Source organism: Gigantopelta aegis, chromosome 11, assembly GCF_016097555.1.
Source record: "Gigantopelta aegis isolate Gae_Host chromosome 11, Gae_host_genome, whole genome shotgun sequence".
In the NCBI taxonomy this organism is placed as follows: domain Eukaryota; kingdom Metazoa; phylum Mollusca; class Gastropoda; order Neomphalida; family Peltospiridae; genus Gigantopelta; species Gigantopelta aegis.
The window spans coordinates 712,651-729,139 of record NC_054709.1 but is presented as its reverse complement, the minus strand read 5'-3'; the positions used below and the strand labels follow the sequence as shown (position 1 = coordinate 729,139).

General features: G+C 41.2%; 1 protein-coding gene across 1 annotated transcript; it reads left to right on the top strand.

The window, feature by feature from the left end:
* The first annotated feature begins 1,296 nt into the window (after positions 1–1,296).
* On the top strand, positions 1,297–4,424 carry LOC121385638. Its single transcript, XM_041516394.1, has 2 exons — positions 1,297–1,596; positions 3,674–4,424. Exons 1-2 carry the CDS (start codon positions 1,335–1,337, stop codon positions 4,063–4,065), a joined length of 654 nt encoding a protein of 217 aa, XP_041372328.1. The 5' UTR covers positions 1,297–1,334; the 3' UTR covers positions 4,066–4,424.
* Positions 4,425–16,489: the final 12,065 nt, after the last annotated feature.

Genomic DNA, 16,489 nt, shown 5'->3' with positions numbered 1-16,489 from the left:
ATAGATCCATTGTATTTTAGACCACATATCCATTGTATTTAGTTCATAGATCCATTGTATTTAGACCACATATCCATTGTATTTAGTTAATAGATCAATTGTATTTAGTCAATAGATTCATTGTATTTAGACCATAGATCCATTGTATTTAGTCCATAGATTCATTGTAATTAGACCATAGATCCATTGTATTTAGACCATAGATCCACTGTATTTAGTCCATAGATTCATTGTATTTAGACCATAGATCCATTGTATTTAGACCATAGATTCACTGTATTTAGTCCATAGATCCATTGTATTTAGTCCATAGATCCATTGTATTTAGACCATAGATCCATTGTGTTTAGACCATATATCCATTGTATTTAGACCATAAATTTATTATATTTAGACCATAGATTCATTGTATTTAGTCCATAGATCCATTGTATTTAGACCACATATCCATTGTAGTTAGTCAAGAGATTCATTGTATTTAGTTCATAGATCAATTGTATTTATTTCATGGATACATTGCATTTAGTCCATAGATCCATTGTATTTAGACCATAGATTCATTGTATTTAGTCCTTAGATCCATTGTATTTAGTCCTTAGATCTATTCTATTGGATTTTAGTGTTAGTGTTTAGTGGGGGGAGGCCCAAAGGAACTACATTGGAGTGTGGGCCGCTATCTCTAATGGAGGGGACACAGTAGGGTGTGGGAGCACTTCCTCGAGTGAGGGGTGGCAAATACCCCTTCGCCCCCGACCCCTTCCCGGTTCGTACACGCCTGTTGAGTTAAACATTCATTAATTGCAACTTATTTTTGTACTTATATCCAATTAAGATTCGAATACGCTGTCCTGGGAAAACACCTCAGCTATCTGGGTAATCTGTCCCGGACAGAGTTTGTTTGTTCGTTTGTTTGTTTTGTTTAACGACACCACTAGATACGGTTTTATTAATCATCGGCTATTGGATGTCAAACATAACATAAAAATGACATGACATGACATAACATGACATAACATAACATAAAAATGACATGACATGACATAACATAACATAGGGTTTAAGGTACACATTCAAAACAAGCTGTTGCAGCTCACGACTTTCATGGGCGCAGATGTGGGCTCTCGCTGGTTATTCAGCCCAGGACAGGAAATGGTAGGAGATGAGGGATCTTTTATATGCACCATTCAATAGACAGGATAGCACATACCACGCCGTTTGATATGCCAGTTGTGGTGCTCTGGATGGAACGAGAAATAGCTTAGAGGACTCACAGTTGAGCGCTTGACCTCTGGGCTACGTCCCGCCCCTGCGTGCGTCATTAATAATATTTCTTAATGGGTTTGTTTTCCTTCCAGACATGCCAGCTACCCCTACAGGTGACTGGGTCGGTCCAGACCAAGAACGCCACCGAGCTGTGGGTTGTGGCTGACGGTGGCGCCAGCATGTACACGGTGGCGTTCTCCGGCGACCTAGACGTGCGCTCGGTTACTTTCTGGGGTTCGACGGCCAACATTACTGGTGGGGTGTTCACAACGCTGTCTGGTGTAGCCGTCGTCAGATTCAGCGACACTCAGACCGTTAAACTCATGCTATCAGGTAAAGGTTTTCGCCACGCTGTCTGGTGTTAAACTCGTGATATCAGGTAAAGGTTTTCGCCACGCTGTCTGATGTTAAACTCGTGATATCAGGTAAAGGTGTTCACCACGCTGTCTGATGTTAAACTCATGATATCAGGTAAAGGTATTCACCACGCTGTCTGATGTTAAACTCATGATATCAGGTAAAGGTGTTCACCACGCTGTCTGATGTTAAACTCGTGATATCAGGTAAAGGTATTCACCACGCTGTCTGATGTTAAACTCGTGATATCAGGTAAAGGTATTCACCACGCTGTCTGGTGTTAAACTCGTGATATCAGGTAAAATTCCAGGGTGTTCATCACCGAATCAAATTCCGTAGACGACAATAGTTACATGGGTGGCTAAAGGCGACGGTACACGATACGAGTGCCTTGAACAATAATAGTCGAGTGCCACCAAATCAAATTCCGTAGACGACGATAGTCAGGGCTCGAACCTAACGACGGCATATAAACTGCCGTAGGTCAGGAGCATCATCGACGGTAAAACATTGCCGTCGGTAAAGCTCCTCAATGATGGAAAGCTGTTAACCCCTTGTGTACATTAGTTGCCAGTATATAACATTAATACATTTAAAATATGTCTACAGACAGCAAAATAACCTTTCAGTTTTATTATTTGCTGCAAAAGTCTTCTCGTTTTTCCAATTGCCATGGGCAGCCTTTAAACCCACGGCAATTTTGTTTTTAAATTGCGATGGGAGACAAATTCTTCTTAAGTTCGAGCCTTGAATCGTAACATATGTGGCTAAAGGCTATATTACACGAAATGACTGTCTTGTGCGAGAATGGCTGATTGGAAGTTATTATCTATATGTTAGACTTAGGCCTACTTCATGCTAAGCAGCTTGGCATAACAAACTGCAAACTTGTATCGTGCAATCTCTTTATTTTGTTAGACGTATTTCGCTTGATACTACTCTAAATAATAATAGCCTACACAATTATATCAGGCGCGGATCCAGTATTTTTTGCAAGGGAAAGGAAGGAAATGTTTTATTTAACGATGCACTCAACACATTTTATTTACTGTTGTGTGGCGTCGGACATATGATTAAAGACCACACAGGTATTGAGAGGGGAAACCCGCTATCGCCACTACACGGGCTACTCTTTTTGATTAGCAGCAAGCGATCTTTTATATGCACCATGTCACAGACAGGATGGTACATACCATGGCCTTTGGTACACCAATTGTGGAGCATTGGCTGGAACGAGAAATAGCCCAATGGGCCCACCGACGGGAATCGACCCTAGATCGATTGCGCATCAGGCGAGCGCTGTACCACTGAGCTACGTCCCGCGCCTTTTTTTGTTGTTGTTGTTGCAATGGGATCTCCGTGTAACTACCGAAATGGAAGTTGTATATTAGCGGCGAACGCACTTTAAAATAAGTGAAACTCTTTTTTTCGTTGTGAGCAGGGGGTTTCAGACCCCTCGACATATGCCACCCCCTCTGGATCCGCGACTGTAAACAGGACACTCATATCGCAAATAAAAAACAAAATGTGCATAATACGCCTATCCATAGTCATATAAATTTGTGTTTTTCAGACTCCACGTTACGCAAATCAAAATTTTCATAATACCCATGGCGATTTACATTTCTGTTTTTCAGACTCCATGCAAATCAAATTGATTCTAATACCCATAGCGATTTACATTTCTGTTTTTCAGACTCCATGCAAATTAAAATGTTCCTAATACCCATAGCGATTTACATTTCTGTTTCAGACTCCACGCAAAAAAAAAAATTCATAATGCCCATAGCGATTTACTTTTCTATTTTTCAGACTCCATGCAAATCTAATCAAAATGTTCCTAATACCCATAGCGATTTACATTTCTGTTTTTCAGACTCCATGCAAATCAAAATGTTTCTAACACCCATAGCGATATACATTTGTGTTTTTTAGACTCCAAGCAAATCAAAATGTTCCTAACACCCATAGCGATATACATTTGTATTTTTCAGACTCCAAGCAAATCAAAATGTTTCTAACACCCATAGCGATATACATTTGTGTTTTCTAGACTCCAAGCTGTTTTGCACAGTTAGTACTTCTGCGATCACCGCACCCTCGGCGTCCTGCGAGGGGGAGTGGCCGAAGTCTGTGAAGGATCTGTTCGGAGAACAGGTCGGCGCTATTATCTCCACCAAGCAGCGGAACGGAATCTGGGCTTTCGGCGGGTCCAAGATCTTCAAGGTCATTCGGTCGCCTGATGGTCAATGGGAGCTAACCGAAACGCACGATGGCGCAACTGGCACCTTGCCGAGTATTTGGGAAAACATACCCTTGAATTTGATTGGTGCAAGCTGGATTGATGACAGCTTAACAAAAGCGTTCTTGCTTACCAAGACCTATTATGTCATATATGACATCAAGTTTAACTCCATCGTAAAACGAGGCTATCTTTGTCTGTGATATTGACCTATAATATTGTTCACTAATGCTAGGCTCAGACTATCAACTGTTACGACGAAGTTGGCCAACTCGACGGTTGCGTTGTAATTTCTGTCAACTCCCGATTTACGACGGGTTCGTTCAGATTAACAACTAATGGGTCGTAGGAGTTGTATACGACGAGAATCGAGTCGTAAGAGCGCCCAGACTAGCAACTGGTCAGTCGTAAGATCAGAACGTTAGCCAACTTTGTCGTGGCAGTTGGTAGTCTGATACTAGCATTAGAGAATAACTAACGAGCTACGAGGGATTACGAATTGTGTGTCCCGAGAGAATGAATGTTGTAAACCAATAAAAGGTCGGCCCATATGGGTAATATAGGTAATTGTTGTTTGTTTTGTTTAACGACACCACTAGAAGAGCACATTGTTTAATTAATCATCGGCTATTAGATGTCAAACATTTGGTAGTTATGAATCGTAGTCATGAGAGGAAACCCGCTACATTTTTTTTATTAGCAGCAAGGGATCTGCACTTTTCCACAGATAGGAAAGCACAAACCACGGACTTTGAGGGTGTATACTACTAAATCAAATCCCATAGACGACAATAGTAACATATGTGACTAAAACTCCTACCTGCATCGTATCAATCGACATAAACGCCACGGATATAAATACTACCACCCCTCACCCTTAAAGTGAATCAGACAAAAATGGGGGTCAAGCTGCTCATTTCTGATATAACGGGTAGCATCAATGACTACCCTAGTTCCGCACAAAATTCGAGTACTTTGTTTACAGGTACCCCATACATGTTTCAAGCACAAGGCTACTTGACACAGTGGTACTAGATGAAATAAAATTGCATTTTTATTTTTACCCAGATGAAACTTTTTTTAACAACCAACACACTCACATTTATCACCAATCACAGAATTGTGGTGTTCATTTCTCTATCAAAACTTGGGTGCACCTCGAACTTTGACCCAGCCGGAAGTTACTTGGTTTAGTACTACCTTGACCAGTTGTGGTGCACTGGTTGGAAGGAGGAAAACACAACCATTTAATGGATCCACCGAGGTGGTTCGATTCTACGACGTAAGCACCCCAGGCGAGCGCTCAACCGACTGAGCTAAATTCCGCCCCTGTCCCGTAGGAATTATATTTAGTGTGTGTGTGTGTGTGGGGGGGGAGGGGGGGGGGGTATAATCTCTAGAGAGTGGATGGCGTACAGTCTCTAGTTGGGGGTGAGTGGGCACAAACCATATTTTTATATAGAGTAGGACAAACAAAATAATCACATTTTCGTCGTCAGGTGGGGGTGGGTGGGTGGGCATAGATTGCTACCACTTCCCTGGGAAGTGAGCGTAATTATTGTAGAATAGTTCAAAGATGCAAAATAAATAAAACATACTTAACCAATATAACAGGTTATGAGTGTGGCACAGATGACCCCAAGATACTAAAAGTTTGATATGCCAGTCGTGGTGCACTGGCTGGAATGCGAAATAGCCCGATGGGGCCACCGACGGTGATCGAATCTAGACAGACCGCGCATCAAGCAAACGCTTGACCACTGGGCTACATACCACCACCACCCTCCACCCCTCCACCCCCATCCCACCCCACCCCAAATGTCTGGTTAACAAGATGAGTAGTGATGAGTAGTGGAATGGAAGATAGAGGCGGCTATGGTCACGTGACAAGATGGCGGAGAGGTTGACATAGAGAAATTTGCTCTGATATTGTTTAAAATAATGTCTTCTTTTAACCTAAACACATGCTAGAAAGTGGTTTGTAGAGTTCATTACATGCGATCGAAATGCTCCATGCCGAAAAGAGAACCAGCGAACAAGAAGAAGGATGGAAAACAGAAGGAGAAGGTTGGTAAGTCACTTAGCCCAACTGACAAGATGGCGGCCATAGATCCCTCAACGAGTAATTGTCATCAACAATCGCCAAAACCACCCCAAGTCTCATATGATGCGATAATGATTCAACAGCCTGAATTCGGTAACCCCGCCTTGCAAATTCAGCCAGTTTTTCCAGGTCAGCTGACCCAACAATTATCTATACCGCCATGGGCGAACCAAGTGTTCCAAAAATTGACTGAAATTTCCAACACGCTCATTGTAATTTCGCAAAAGACTGATAAGATTGAAGGAATCGAAAAGCGATTACAGACTATTGAACTTAATGTTAATGCATTTAAAACACAGTTATCTGAAAGCAATGAGAAAATTATTGAAATGGAAAAGTCTATAAACTTTGTAAACGAAAGCTTCGAAGAAGCCCGTTCAGATAGAAAGAAAATGGCGGATGTTGTCGACAAAATAAAAACTGAGGTGAGAGAAGTGCGTAATGGTTTTGATGAAGTCAACAGCTTACGCGGTGATTATAACGAGTTGCATGACTGTGTGTTAGACCTTCAAACCAGATCAATGAGAGACAATCTTATTTTTAACGGTATTGAGGAAAAAGACGATGAAGAAACAGAAGCGATTTTACAAACATTTTTGAAAGATAAAATGAAAATAGAAAGCTGTATTAACTTTGACCGTGTACACAGACTTGGTAGAAAGAGTACTAATCCAACAAGACCGCGGCCAATCGTAGCAAAATTCGAACGATATAAAGATCGTGAAAACATCAGAAGAAGCTCAAAAGTGCTCAAGGGAACAAACTTTGGTGTAAGCGAACAATTCCCTTACGAGATCGTTCAACGCAGAAAGGAGTTATGGCCGAAGTACAAAGAAGCGCAGCGTCGTGGACTCCGTGCCTCACTTGTCGTTGATAAACTTTTTATTGACGGTAAACGCTGGTTTCCCGATAGTGCACCCCACGATAGGCCCAACGATGCGCATCCGTACAGTCCTCCGAATGAAAACCCAAACAAACGTGCACGTAATTTCTCACCAAGGGAATATCGACCATAGGGACGCCGGAGGAGAGACACCGGTCAGGACTTGTCAACACCAAGTGAATACGAAACTGTAAATATTCCCCGTGTACATTCTTATTCAGAGGGAATAAGCGTATGTGACTATGTAGATATTGTATATTTAAATGTGTGTGGTCTCAACAGCAGACTGGATATTCCAGAATTTATAGATTTTATCAATCAGTATGATTTAATATGTTTAGTTGAAACTAAACTTAACGATATTGATCACGTAGAAATACCAGGTTATACAATTTTTACTAATAATAGAAATATTGAATCCAATGTAAGATCAGGGGGCATATGCCTGGCAATTAAAAATAAGCTCACAGATCAAGTACATATTCATAAAACTGTATCCCAATATGTATTATGGTTTACTCTTTCTAACGCTATTTCACAGGGAGATGTATTAAGCACTGTTATTGGAATTGTATATATACCCCCAGTAGGCTCGCCCTATTTTAACCATGATACGTTTAACACAATACAAGACGAAGTGAACGAGAAACTCTTAAGTGGAAATAATGTTCTTTTGATCGGCGATTTTAATGCTAAAACGAGTTTGCTTGTAGATTATGTGAGTTGTGATGGTGAACATACTAATAACACACTCATTTCTGATATCTCCGATTTTATGAATGAACCTAACAACTTATTAAATATTGGCATTCCATTACAAAGAGCGAGTCAAGATACCAGTAGACCTAACGGTCACGGATATAAACTAATTGATCTTTGTAAAAATAGTAATTTGTATTTAGTGAACGGAAGAGTCGGCGAAGATCGGGGTATAGGACAACCTACTTGCAAAGGATCGAGTGTAATAGATTATGCCATAGCCTCATTCACAGTTTTGGAAATAATTCTTAAATTCAAGGTCAACGAATTCGAACCACTATTCTCGGACATTCACAATCCATTAACAATGCGACTGAATATCCATACAGCTAGTGGTAAACACCACGCCGTCATTAATAATGAACTCACCCCAAGGAAATGGAATACTAAAGAGGCTAAACACTATAGTGAAAATATAAACAAAGAAACAGTCAACGACATAAACGTAATATTAAATGAACTGTGTGAACACTTCTCGAAAGAAAAGCTGAATGGTGCAGTGGAGCGTATTGGGACCCTATTTGTTGACACCGCAGCCGACACTTTCGGTTACACGCAAGCCCGCGTCAGAGCCAGACACAAGCGTGAAAATACCCGTAACAAAGCATGGTTTGGCAATCATTGCAGAACACTAAGAAGAAAGTATACAGAAGCGAGATCAGCATACAAACAACGAAAAACACCTGATAATAAGCAACGACTTTTGAATGCCAGTAAAAGCTACAGAAATGTAATACGGAAATATGTTAACAAACACAATTGGAAGACAGAACAAAGACTCACAGAACTTAGTCAACATGATACCCACGCCTTTTGGAAACTGTTAAAAGAAAAACAAGACCCTACTCTCCCCCCTTTAGACACTCTGTACGATTACTTTAAAAATATAAACAGCAGTGATGACAACACAACAGAAGAAAAAGATCCAAGTTTTAATATAGATTTTGAGGACACTACCATGCTAAATGAATCAATATTACAAGAAGAAATACTCGCCGTTGTTAAAAATCTAAAAAACAATAAAGCCTGCGGAATAGACCAAATAATCAACGAGTATATTAAGCAAACTATCGGCTGTATGGTCCCTGTGTATGTTAAGCTCTTTAATTTAGTGTTTGAACATGGCATCTTTCCTGATTCGTGGCTAGTTGGCATAATCAAACCGATCTATAAATGTGGCGATAGAACTGTTCCAGAAAATTATAGACCTATTACTTTACTTAGTTGTCTCGGGAAACTGTTTACAGCTGTTTTAAATAATAGACTGAAATTATATTTAGAAACTAATGATTTGTTATGTGAAGTTCAAGCCGGATTCAGGAAGGAGTACTCGACGAACGATCATATTTTTACATTATATGGACTCATCGAATTGCTAAAAGCACGGAAGAAAAAACTGTATTGTACTTTTATAGATTTTAGCAAGGCATTCGACTCAGTATGGAGAACAGGACTTTGGGGAAAACTAATACAAAATGGTATTAATGGTAAATGTTTTAAAGTAATATATAGCATGTATCAGAACATTAAGTCATGCATTAGTGCACATAACACAATGTCGGATTATTTTCAATGTTCCATGGGTGTTAGACAGGGAGAAAATTTATCGCCCCTATTATTCTCCATGTTTCTCAATGATTTAGAGGATACGTTTAAAACTAATGATTGTAATGGCATCCGCATAGATAACTTATTCACAGATTCCACTTTGTATACAAATATTGTTCTTTTTGTGTTACTATATGCTGATGACACAGCGCTCTTTGCCGAAAATTATGACGACATGCAGAATTTATTAAATATTTTCGACTCTTATTGTACAAAATGGAAACTAAATGTAAATTGTAAAAAAACTAAAGTGCTAATTTTCAGTGGTAATAAAAAAGATTATTCCAAAAGGTTCCATTTAGGAAACACAAATCTAGATAATGTAGAAATATACAAATATCTTGGAATTATATTTCATAAATCCAATAAATTCACTAATGCTCGAAAACATCAATATGATCAAGCTCAAAAAGCTATGTATTTTACACTTAGACAAGGAAAACGTTGCCATCTTTCCATTCAATGCCAACTTAAATTATTCGATTGTATGGTTTTACCTATTGCTTTATACGGATGTGAAATTTGGGGTTTTGAAAGTCTGTCCTGCATAGAAAAATTGTATAGCAAATATTTAAAGTTATTATTGCCTGTTAGAAAATCCACCCCATTATATATGTTGTATGGAGAACTTGGATGCTTCCCGGTAGATATAACAGTAAAAATAAGAATGATAGGATTTTGGTTTAGGATGATTACTGGGAAGCAGTCCAAGCTATCATTATTAGTGTACAGAATGTTATTGAATGATTATAATACACATTTTTATGATCACAAATGGATAGCTTTTATAAAATCAATTTTAGATAATATTGGTTGCACATACATATGGTGGTCACATTGTGAGCGTATTAATAGTGCTTCATTGTTGAAAATGTTTATTTCAACAAAACTCATAGATCAATTTTTGCAAACATGGTACAGTCATATTGACACTTCATCGAAAGCATCTTGTTACAAAATATTTAAAAGCAGTATAGCATTCGAAAATTATTTAAATTTATTAGAAAAAAAACATTGGTGCCCATTGTTACGTTTTAGAGTATCAAACCACAATCTTCCAATAGAGACAGGTAGATGGATACGTAAACCATTACATGATAGATTGTGTTTTTTATGCAACACTAACGACATCGGAGATGAATTCCATTATATTTTTACATGCCCATATTTCAACCAATTCAGACTTCAATATATACCGAAATATTATCGATCCAAACCAAACACATATAAATTTCACGAATTATTTAATTGTAAAAAAACTGGTGTCCTCCGAAAACTTGCAATATTTTGTAAACATATTATGAATACTTTCAAGCCCTCCGGCTCATAGCTTTATTGTATTATTATTGTGTATGCAAACCCAAACCAATTATTTATAATTATATTCCCATGTTCGTTTTATGTAGATATACTTATGTGAATAGTTTTACTCTGTCATCTTGTTAAAAAGTGTGAATTGTTGTATTATATATTGTTCCTCATATGCCGTGGATTACGGCCTGAGAGAAATAAATGTTCAGTTCAGACACATAGGCGTACGGGCTCCCATTTTTGTTGAGGGAGGTGGGGGGTGGAGGCTGATGTTAACCCGAATTAAAACAACAGTGCACGAATCTGGATTACAACGTTTATTCATATTAGCATTACTGCCGAATAGCTATATAGTGTTGCAAAAGAATCGCCATGCATTTTTACATGGGTTATAACTAATGTTTTGGGTAGAATAATGAAAATACTTGGTGAAACATTTTCAGGCCAGCTCATTTTGCTCGAATTGCTCTATTGTTTTTGGCCGAATTTGAGGATTTTCTTCAGGACGGGGGAGGGGAGTGGCAGTTTCAGAAATAGACAAAAATAAGATGGAATTCAAAAGGAAACGGGCTAGTGGTATAAGTAAACAACAACAATAAACTGAATTAATAGCTATGCATGGGTTAAAGAGATCAGTAGAAAGTCAGGTCAGGTCATAGGGCTTAACGTGCACATTCAGAGCAAGCTGTTATATCGCACGCCTGTCGTGGACACAGGTGTCGACTTGTGCCGGCTCCTCCGTCTAGGACAAGAGTAAAGCAGTGCTGACACGCACCACATAGTGGCAGTCCTCCTATCGATTTGGAGTCCACGCAGGGACTGAGACACTGTGGGCGTGGGTGTGCTTCCATCAGAGAACTGTTCAAGCACGCCTGTCGTGGACACAGATGTCGACTTATGCCAGCTCCTCCGTCAAGGACAGGAGTAAAGCAGTGCTGACACGCACCAGAGTGGCAGTCCTCCTATCGATTTGGAGTCCACGCAGGGACTGAGACACTGTGGGCGTGGGTGTGCTTCCATCAGAGAACTGTTCAAGCACGCCTGTCGTGGACACAGATGTCGACTTATGCCAGCTCCTCCGTCTAGGACAAGAGTAAAGCAGTGCTGACACGCACCACATAGTGGCAGTCCTCCTATCGATTTGGAGTCCACGCAGGGACTGAGACACTGTGGGCGTGGGTGTGCTTCCATCAGAGAACTGTTCAAGCACGCCTGTCGTGGGCACAACCTCTGACAGGACTGAGACACTGGCGTAGTCAGTATTTTATATGGGGGCACCCACACTGTGTCTAAGAGTCATGTGATGTTGGTCAAGAAAATATATTACGTTGTAGGGGAAAAAACCCAGGTTGGACTAAAACTTTAAAATATATCGTCGGTTTTACTTTTTGGCGTGGGGGAATATTTCGGATCAAAGTGAAGTATATTTATAGCTGCAGGCTAGACCCATGATTCCATATAGGCTGGCCACAGACCACAGTTATTTTCCCATTTGGCTGTCAGGAAATCCGGAAATTTGGTTGGCGCATGCTGTTTGACTGTGATCATTTCATGGCAAACAGCTTTGAAGTGGCAACTATTTTACTGAAGTTGACAGGGGAGAGCATGTAGTTTGTAAACATGTGTAATTTGTTGACATTGAAGACTTGTTTGTGGTCATTCCGGCCCATGCAAAAGTAATGCTTTCTGTGTAAAATGGGTGTACTCCGGCCAGGTTTAGTGGGTGTTTTTGTTTAAACCAATATTCTGTGAGAAAGAGCTGGACAACATGGGTTGTCCTTTTCAGGGTATGTTTCCCCCATGCAGGCAAAGGTACATACAAAAATCCATGGGCCTGCTGATATTAATAAAAATGTTATAGCCACTAACGCTATTTAGCGTAATTAATTGTGGTCTGTGGCCGTCTGTATGGTTTAGTTGTATCGAGAGTTACCCCCCTTCAACTCCAAAATAAAAAGACCAAGTTGGATTGTAAGTAGGGAAAATTCATAAGAATGTTCAGGAGAGCGAGCGACTGGTTTTTGCTCCGAAATATGAAGATGATAGTACCAGTCAAATTGTCCGCAAGCGCTCGGCTTCCTGAACTCGTATCTGAAATCGTCCAAAGGTAAAAGGTCTATACCTCAGAATGACTCTTTATTCAGGTTAGTCGGGCAGATTAATAGTACGCGAGTTGTTTACTTCTCCATATATACTTTGGAACGAATGACAGTCTAACAACACCACAGCACGAAACATGCATTGTCTACTGTGTCACACTAAGATGAATGACTGTTTAACGACACCCCAGCACGAAACATGCATCGTCTACTGTGTCAAACTAAGATGAATGACTGTTTAACGACACCCCAGCACGAAACATGCATTGTCTACTGTGTCAAACTAAGGTGAATGACTGTCTAACGACACCCCAGCACGAAACATGCATCGTCTACTGTGTCAAACTAAGGTGAATGACTGTTTCACAACACCACAGCACGAAACATGCATCGTCTACTATGTCAATCTAAGGTGAATGACTGTTTAACAACACCCCAGCACGAAACATGCATCGTCTACTCTGTCAAACAAAGGTGAATGACTGTTTAACAACACCCCAGCACGAAACATGCACTGTCTACTGTGTCACACCAAGGTGAATGACTCTTCAACGACACCACAGCACGAAACATGCATTATCTACTGTGTCACACTAAGGTGAATGACTCTTCAACGACACCACAGCACGAAACATACATCGTCTACTGTGTCACACTGAGGTGAATGACTGTTTAACAACACCACAGCACGAACCATGCATCGTCTACTGTGTCACACTAAGGTGAATGACTCTTCAACGACACCACAGCACGAAACATGCATCGTCTACTGTGTCACACTAAGGTGAATGACTGTTTAACAACACCACAGCACGAAACATGCATCGTCTACTGTGTCACACTAAGGTGAATGACTGTTTAACAACACCCCAGCACGAAACATGCATCGTCTACTGGGTGTCACACTAAGGTGAACGACTGTTTAACAACACCCCAGCACTAAACATGCATCGTCTACTGGGTGTCACACTAAGGTGAATGACTGTCTAACGACACCCCAGCACGAAACATGCATCGTCTACTGGGTGTCAAACTAAGGTGAATGACTGTCTAACGACACCCCAGCACGAAACATGCATCGTCTACTGGGTGTCAAACTAAGGTGAATGACTGTCTAACGACACCCCAGCACGAAACATGCATCGTCTACTGGATGTCACACTAAGGTGAATGACTATCTAACGACACCCCGGCACGAAACATGCATCGTCTACTGGGTGAATGACTGTCTAACGACACCCCGGCACGAAACACGCATCGTCTACTGGGTGAATGACTGTCTAACGACACCCCAGCACGAAACATGCATCGTCTACTGGGTGTCACACTAAGGTGAATGACTGTCTAACAACACCCCAGCACGAAACATGCATCGTCTACTGGGTGTCACACTAACGTGAATGACTGTCTAACAACACCACAGCACGGAACATGCATCGTCTACTGGGTGTCACACTAAGGTGAATGACTCTTTAACGACACCCCAGCACGAAACATGCATCATCTACTGGGTGTCACACTAAGGTGAATGACTGTCTAACGACACCCCAGCACGAAACATGCATCGTCTACTGGGTGAATGACTGTCTAACGACACCCCAGCACGAAATATGCATCGTCTACTGGGTGTGACACTAAGGTGAATAACTCTTTAACGACACCCCAGCACCAAACATGCATCGTCTACTGGGTGTGACACTAAGGTGAATGACTCTTTAACGACACCCCAGCACGAAACATGCATCATCTACTGGGTGTCACACTAAGGTGAATGACTGTCTAACGACACCACTTTACGAAACATGCATCGTCTACTGGGTGTCACACTAAGGTGAATGACTGTCTAACGACACCCCGGCACGAAACATGCATCGTCTTCTGGGTGTCACACTAAGGTGAATGACTGTCTAACGACACCCCGGCACGAAACATGCATCGTCTACTGGGTGTCACACTAAGGTGAATGACTGTCTAACGACACCCCAGCACGAAACATGCATCGTCTACTGGGTGTCACACTAAGGTGAATGCCTGTCTAACGACACCCCAGCACGAAACATGCATCGTGTACTGGGTGTCACACTAAGGTGAATGACTGTCTAACGACACCCCAGCACGGAACATGCATCGTCTACTGGGTGTCACACTAAGTGAATGACTGTTTAACAACACCCCAGCACGGAACATGCATCGTCTACTGGGTGTCACACTAAGATGAATGACTGTCTAACAACACCCCAGCATGGAACATGCATCGTCTACTGGGTGTCACACTAAGGTGAATGACTGTCTAACGACAACCCGGCACGAAACATGCATCGTCTACTGGGTGTGACACTAAGGTGAATGACTGTCTAACAACACCCCAGCACGGAACATGCATCGTCTACTGGGTGTCACACTAAGGTGAATGACTCTTTAACGACACCCCAGCACGAAACATGCATCATCTACTGGGTGTCACACTAAGGTGAATGACTGTCTAACAACACCCCAGCACGAAACATGCATCGTCTACTGTGTGAATGACTGTCTAACAACACCCCAGCACGAAACATGCATCGTCTACTGGGTGTCGCACTGAGGTGAATGACTGTCTAACGACACCCCAGCATGAAACATGCATCGTCTACTGGGTGTCACACTAAGGTGAATGACTGTTTAACAACACCCCAGCACGGAACATGCATCGTCTACTGGGTGTCACACTAATGTGAATGACTGTTTAACAACACCCCAGCACGAAACATGCATCGTCTACTGTGTCACACTAAGGTGAATGACTGTGTAACAACACCCCAGCACGGAACATGCATCGTCTACTGGGTGTCACACTAAGATGAATGACTGTTTAACAACACCACAGCATGAAACATGCATCGTCTACTGGGTGTCACACTTACAACAACACCACAGCACGAAACATGCATCGTCTACTGTGTCACACTAAGGTGAATGATGTCTAACATCATCGTCTACTGTGTCACACTAAGGTGAATGACTGTGTAACAACACCCCAGCACGGAACATGCATCGTCTACTGGGTGTCACACTAAGATGAATGACTGTTTAACAACACCACAGCATGAAACATGCATCGTCTACTGGGTGTCACACTTAGGTGAATGACTGTTTAACAACACCACAGCACGAAACATGCATCGTCTACTGTGTCACACTAAGGTGAATGACTGTCTAACGACACCCCAGCACGAAACATGCATCGTCTACTGGGTGTCACACTGAGGTGAATGACTGTCTAACGACACCCTAGCACGGAACATGTATCGTCTACTGGGTGTCACACTAAGGTGAATGCATCACTGAAGTGATGATCAACCACTGGGGGGGGGGGGGGGGGGGGGCAACTCACTATCGGGGGACAACCCATACCATGTATGTATGTTTGATTTTATAGAATTTAATACAGTGAAAAAAGGTTGTCATTGGGGGCATTTAAAAGTTTAATATCTCTCAATAATAATTTGATAACATTTTTGGAAAAGATAAAAATGAGAAACAAAGTATGTTTAATTTTGTTTTATTAGTACTACAAATAAAGACCATACCTGTCAACTCTCACGCATTTGGCGTGAGTCTCACGCATTTCTAACAAACATTACGCTCTCACGCAACGTTACTATAATCTCACGCTTTTTCTATAAATAAAAATATTTTAGAGCTGAATGGAATTATATGCTGATTATGCAGGTCTCTGAATTCGTTACCTATTAATAATAATACTAAAGCATATTGAACTTACCCTTGGTTTAATACCAACAATCACTCGCGGGTGCTACCGATGACCGACTTGTATGGTTTAACATTAACCGTATTAATTAGTTAAACTTGCACTCGCTCGA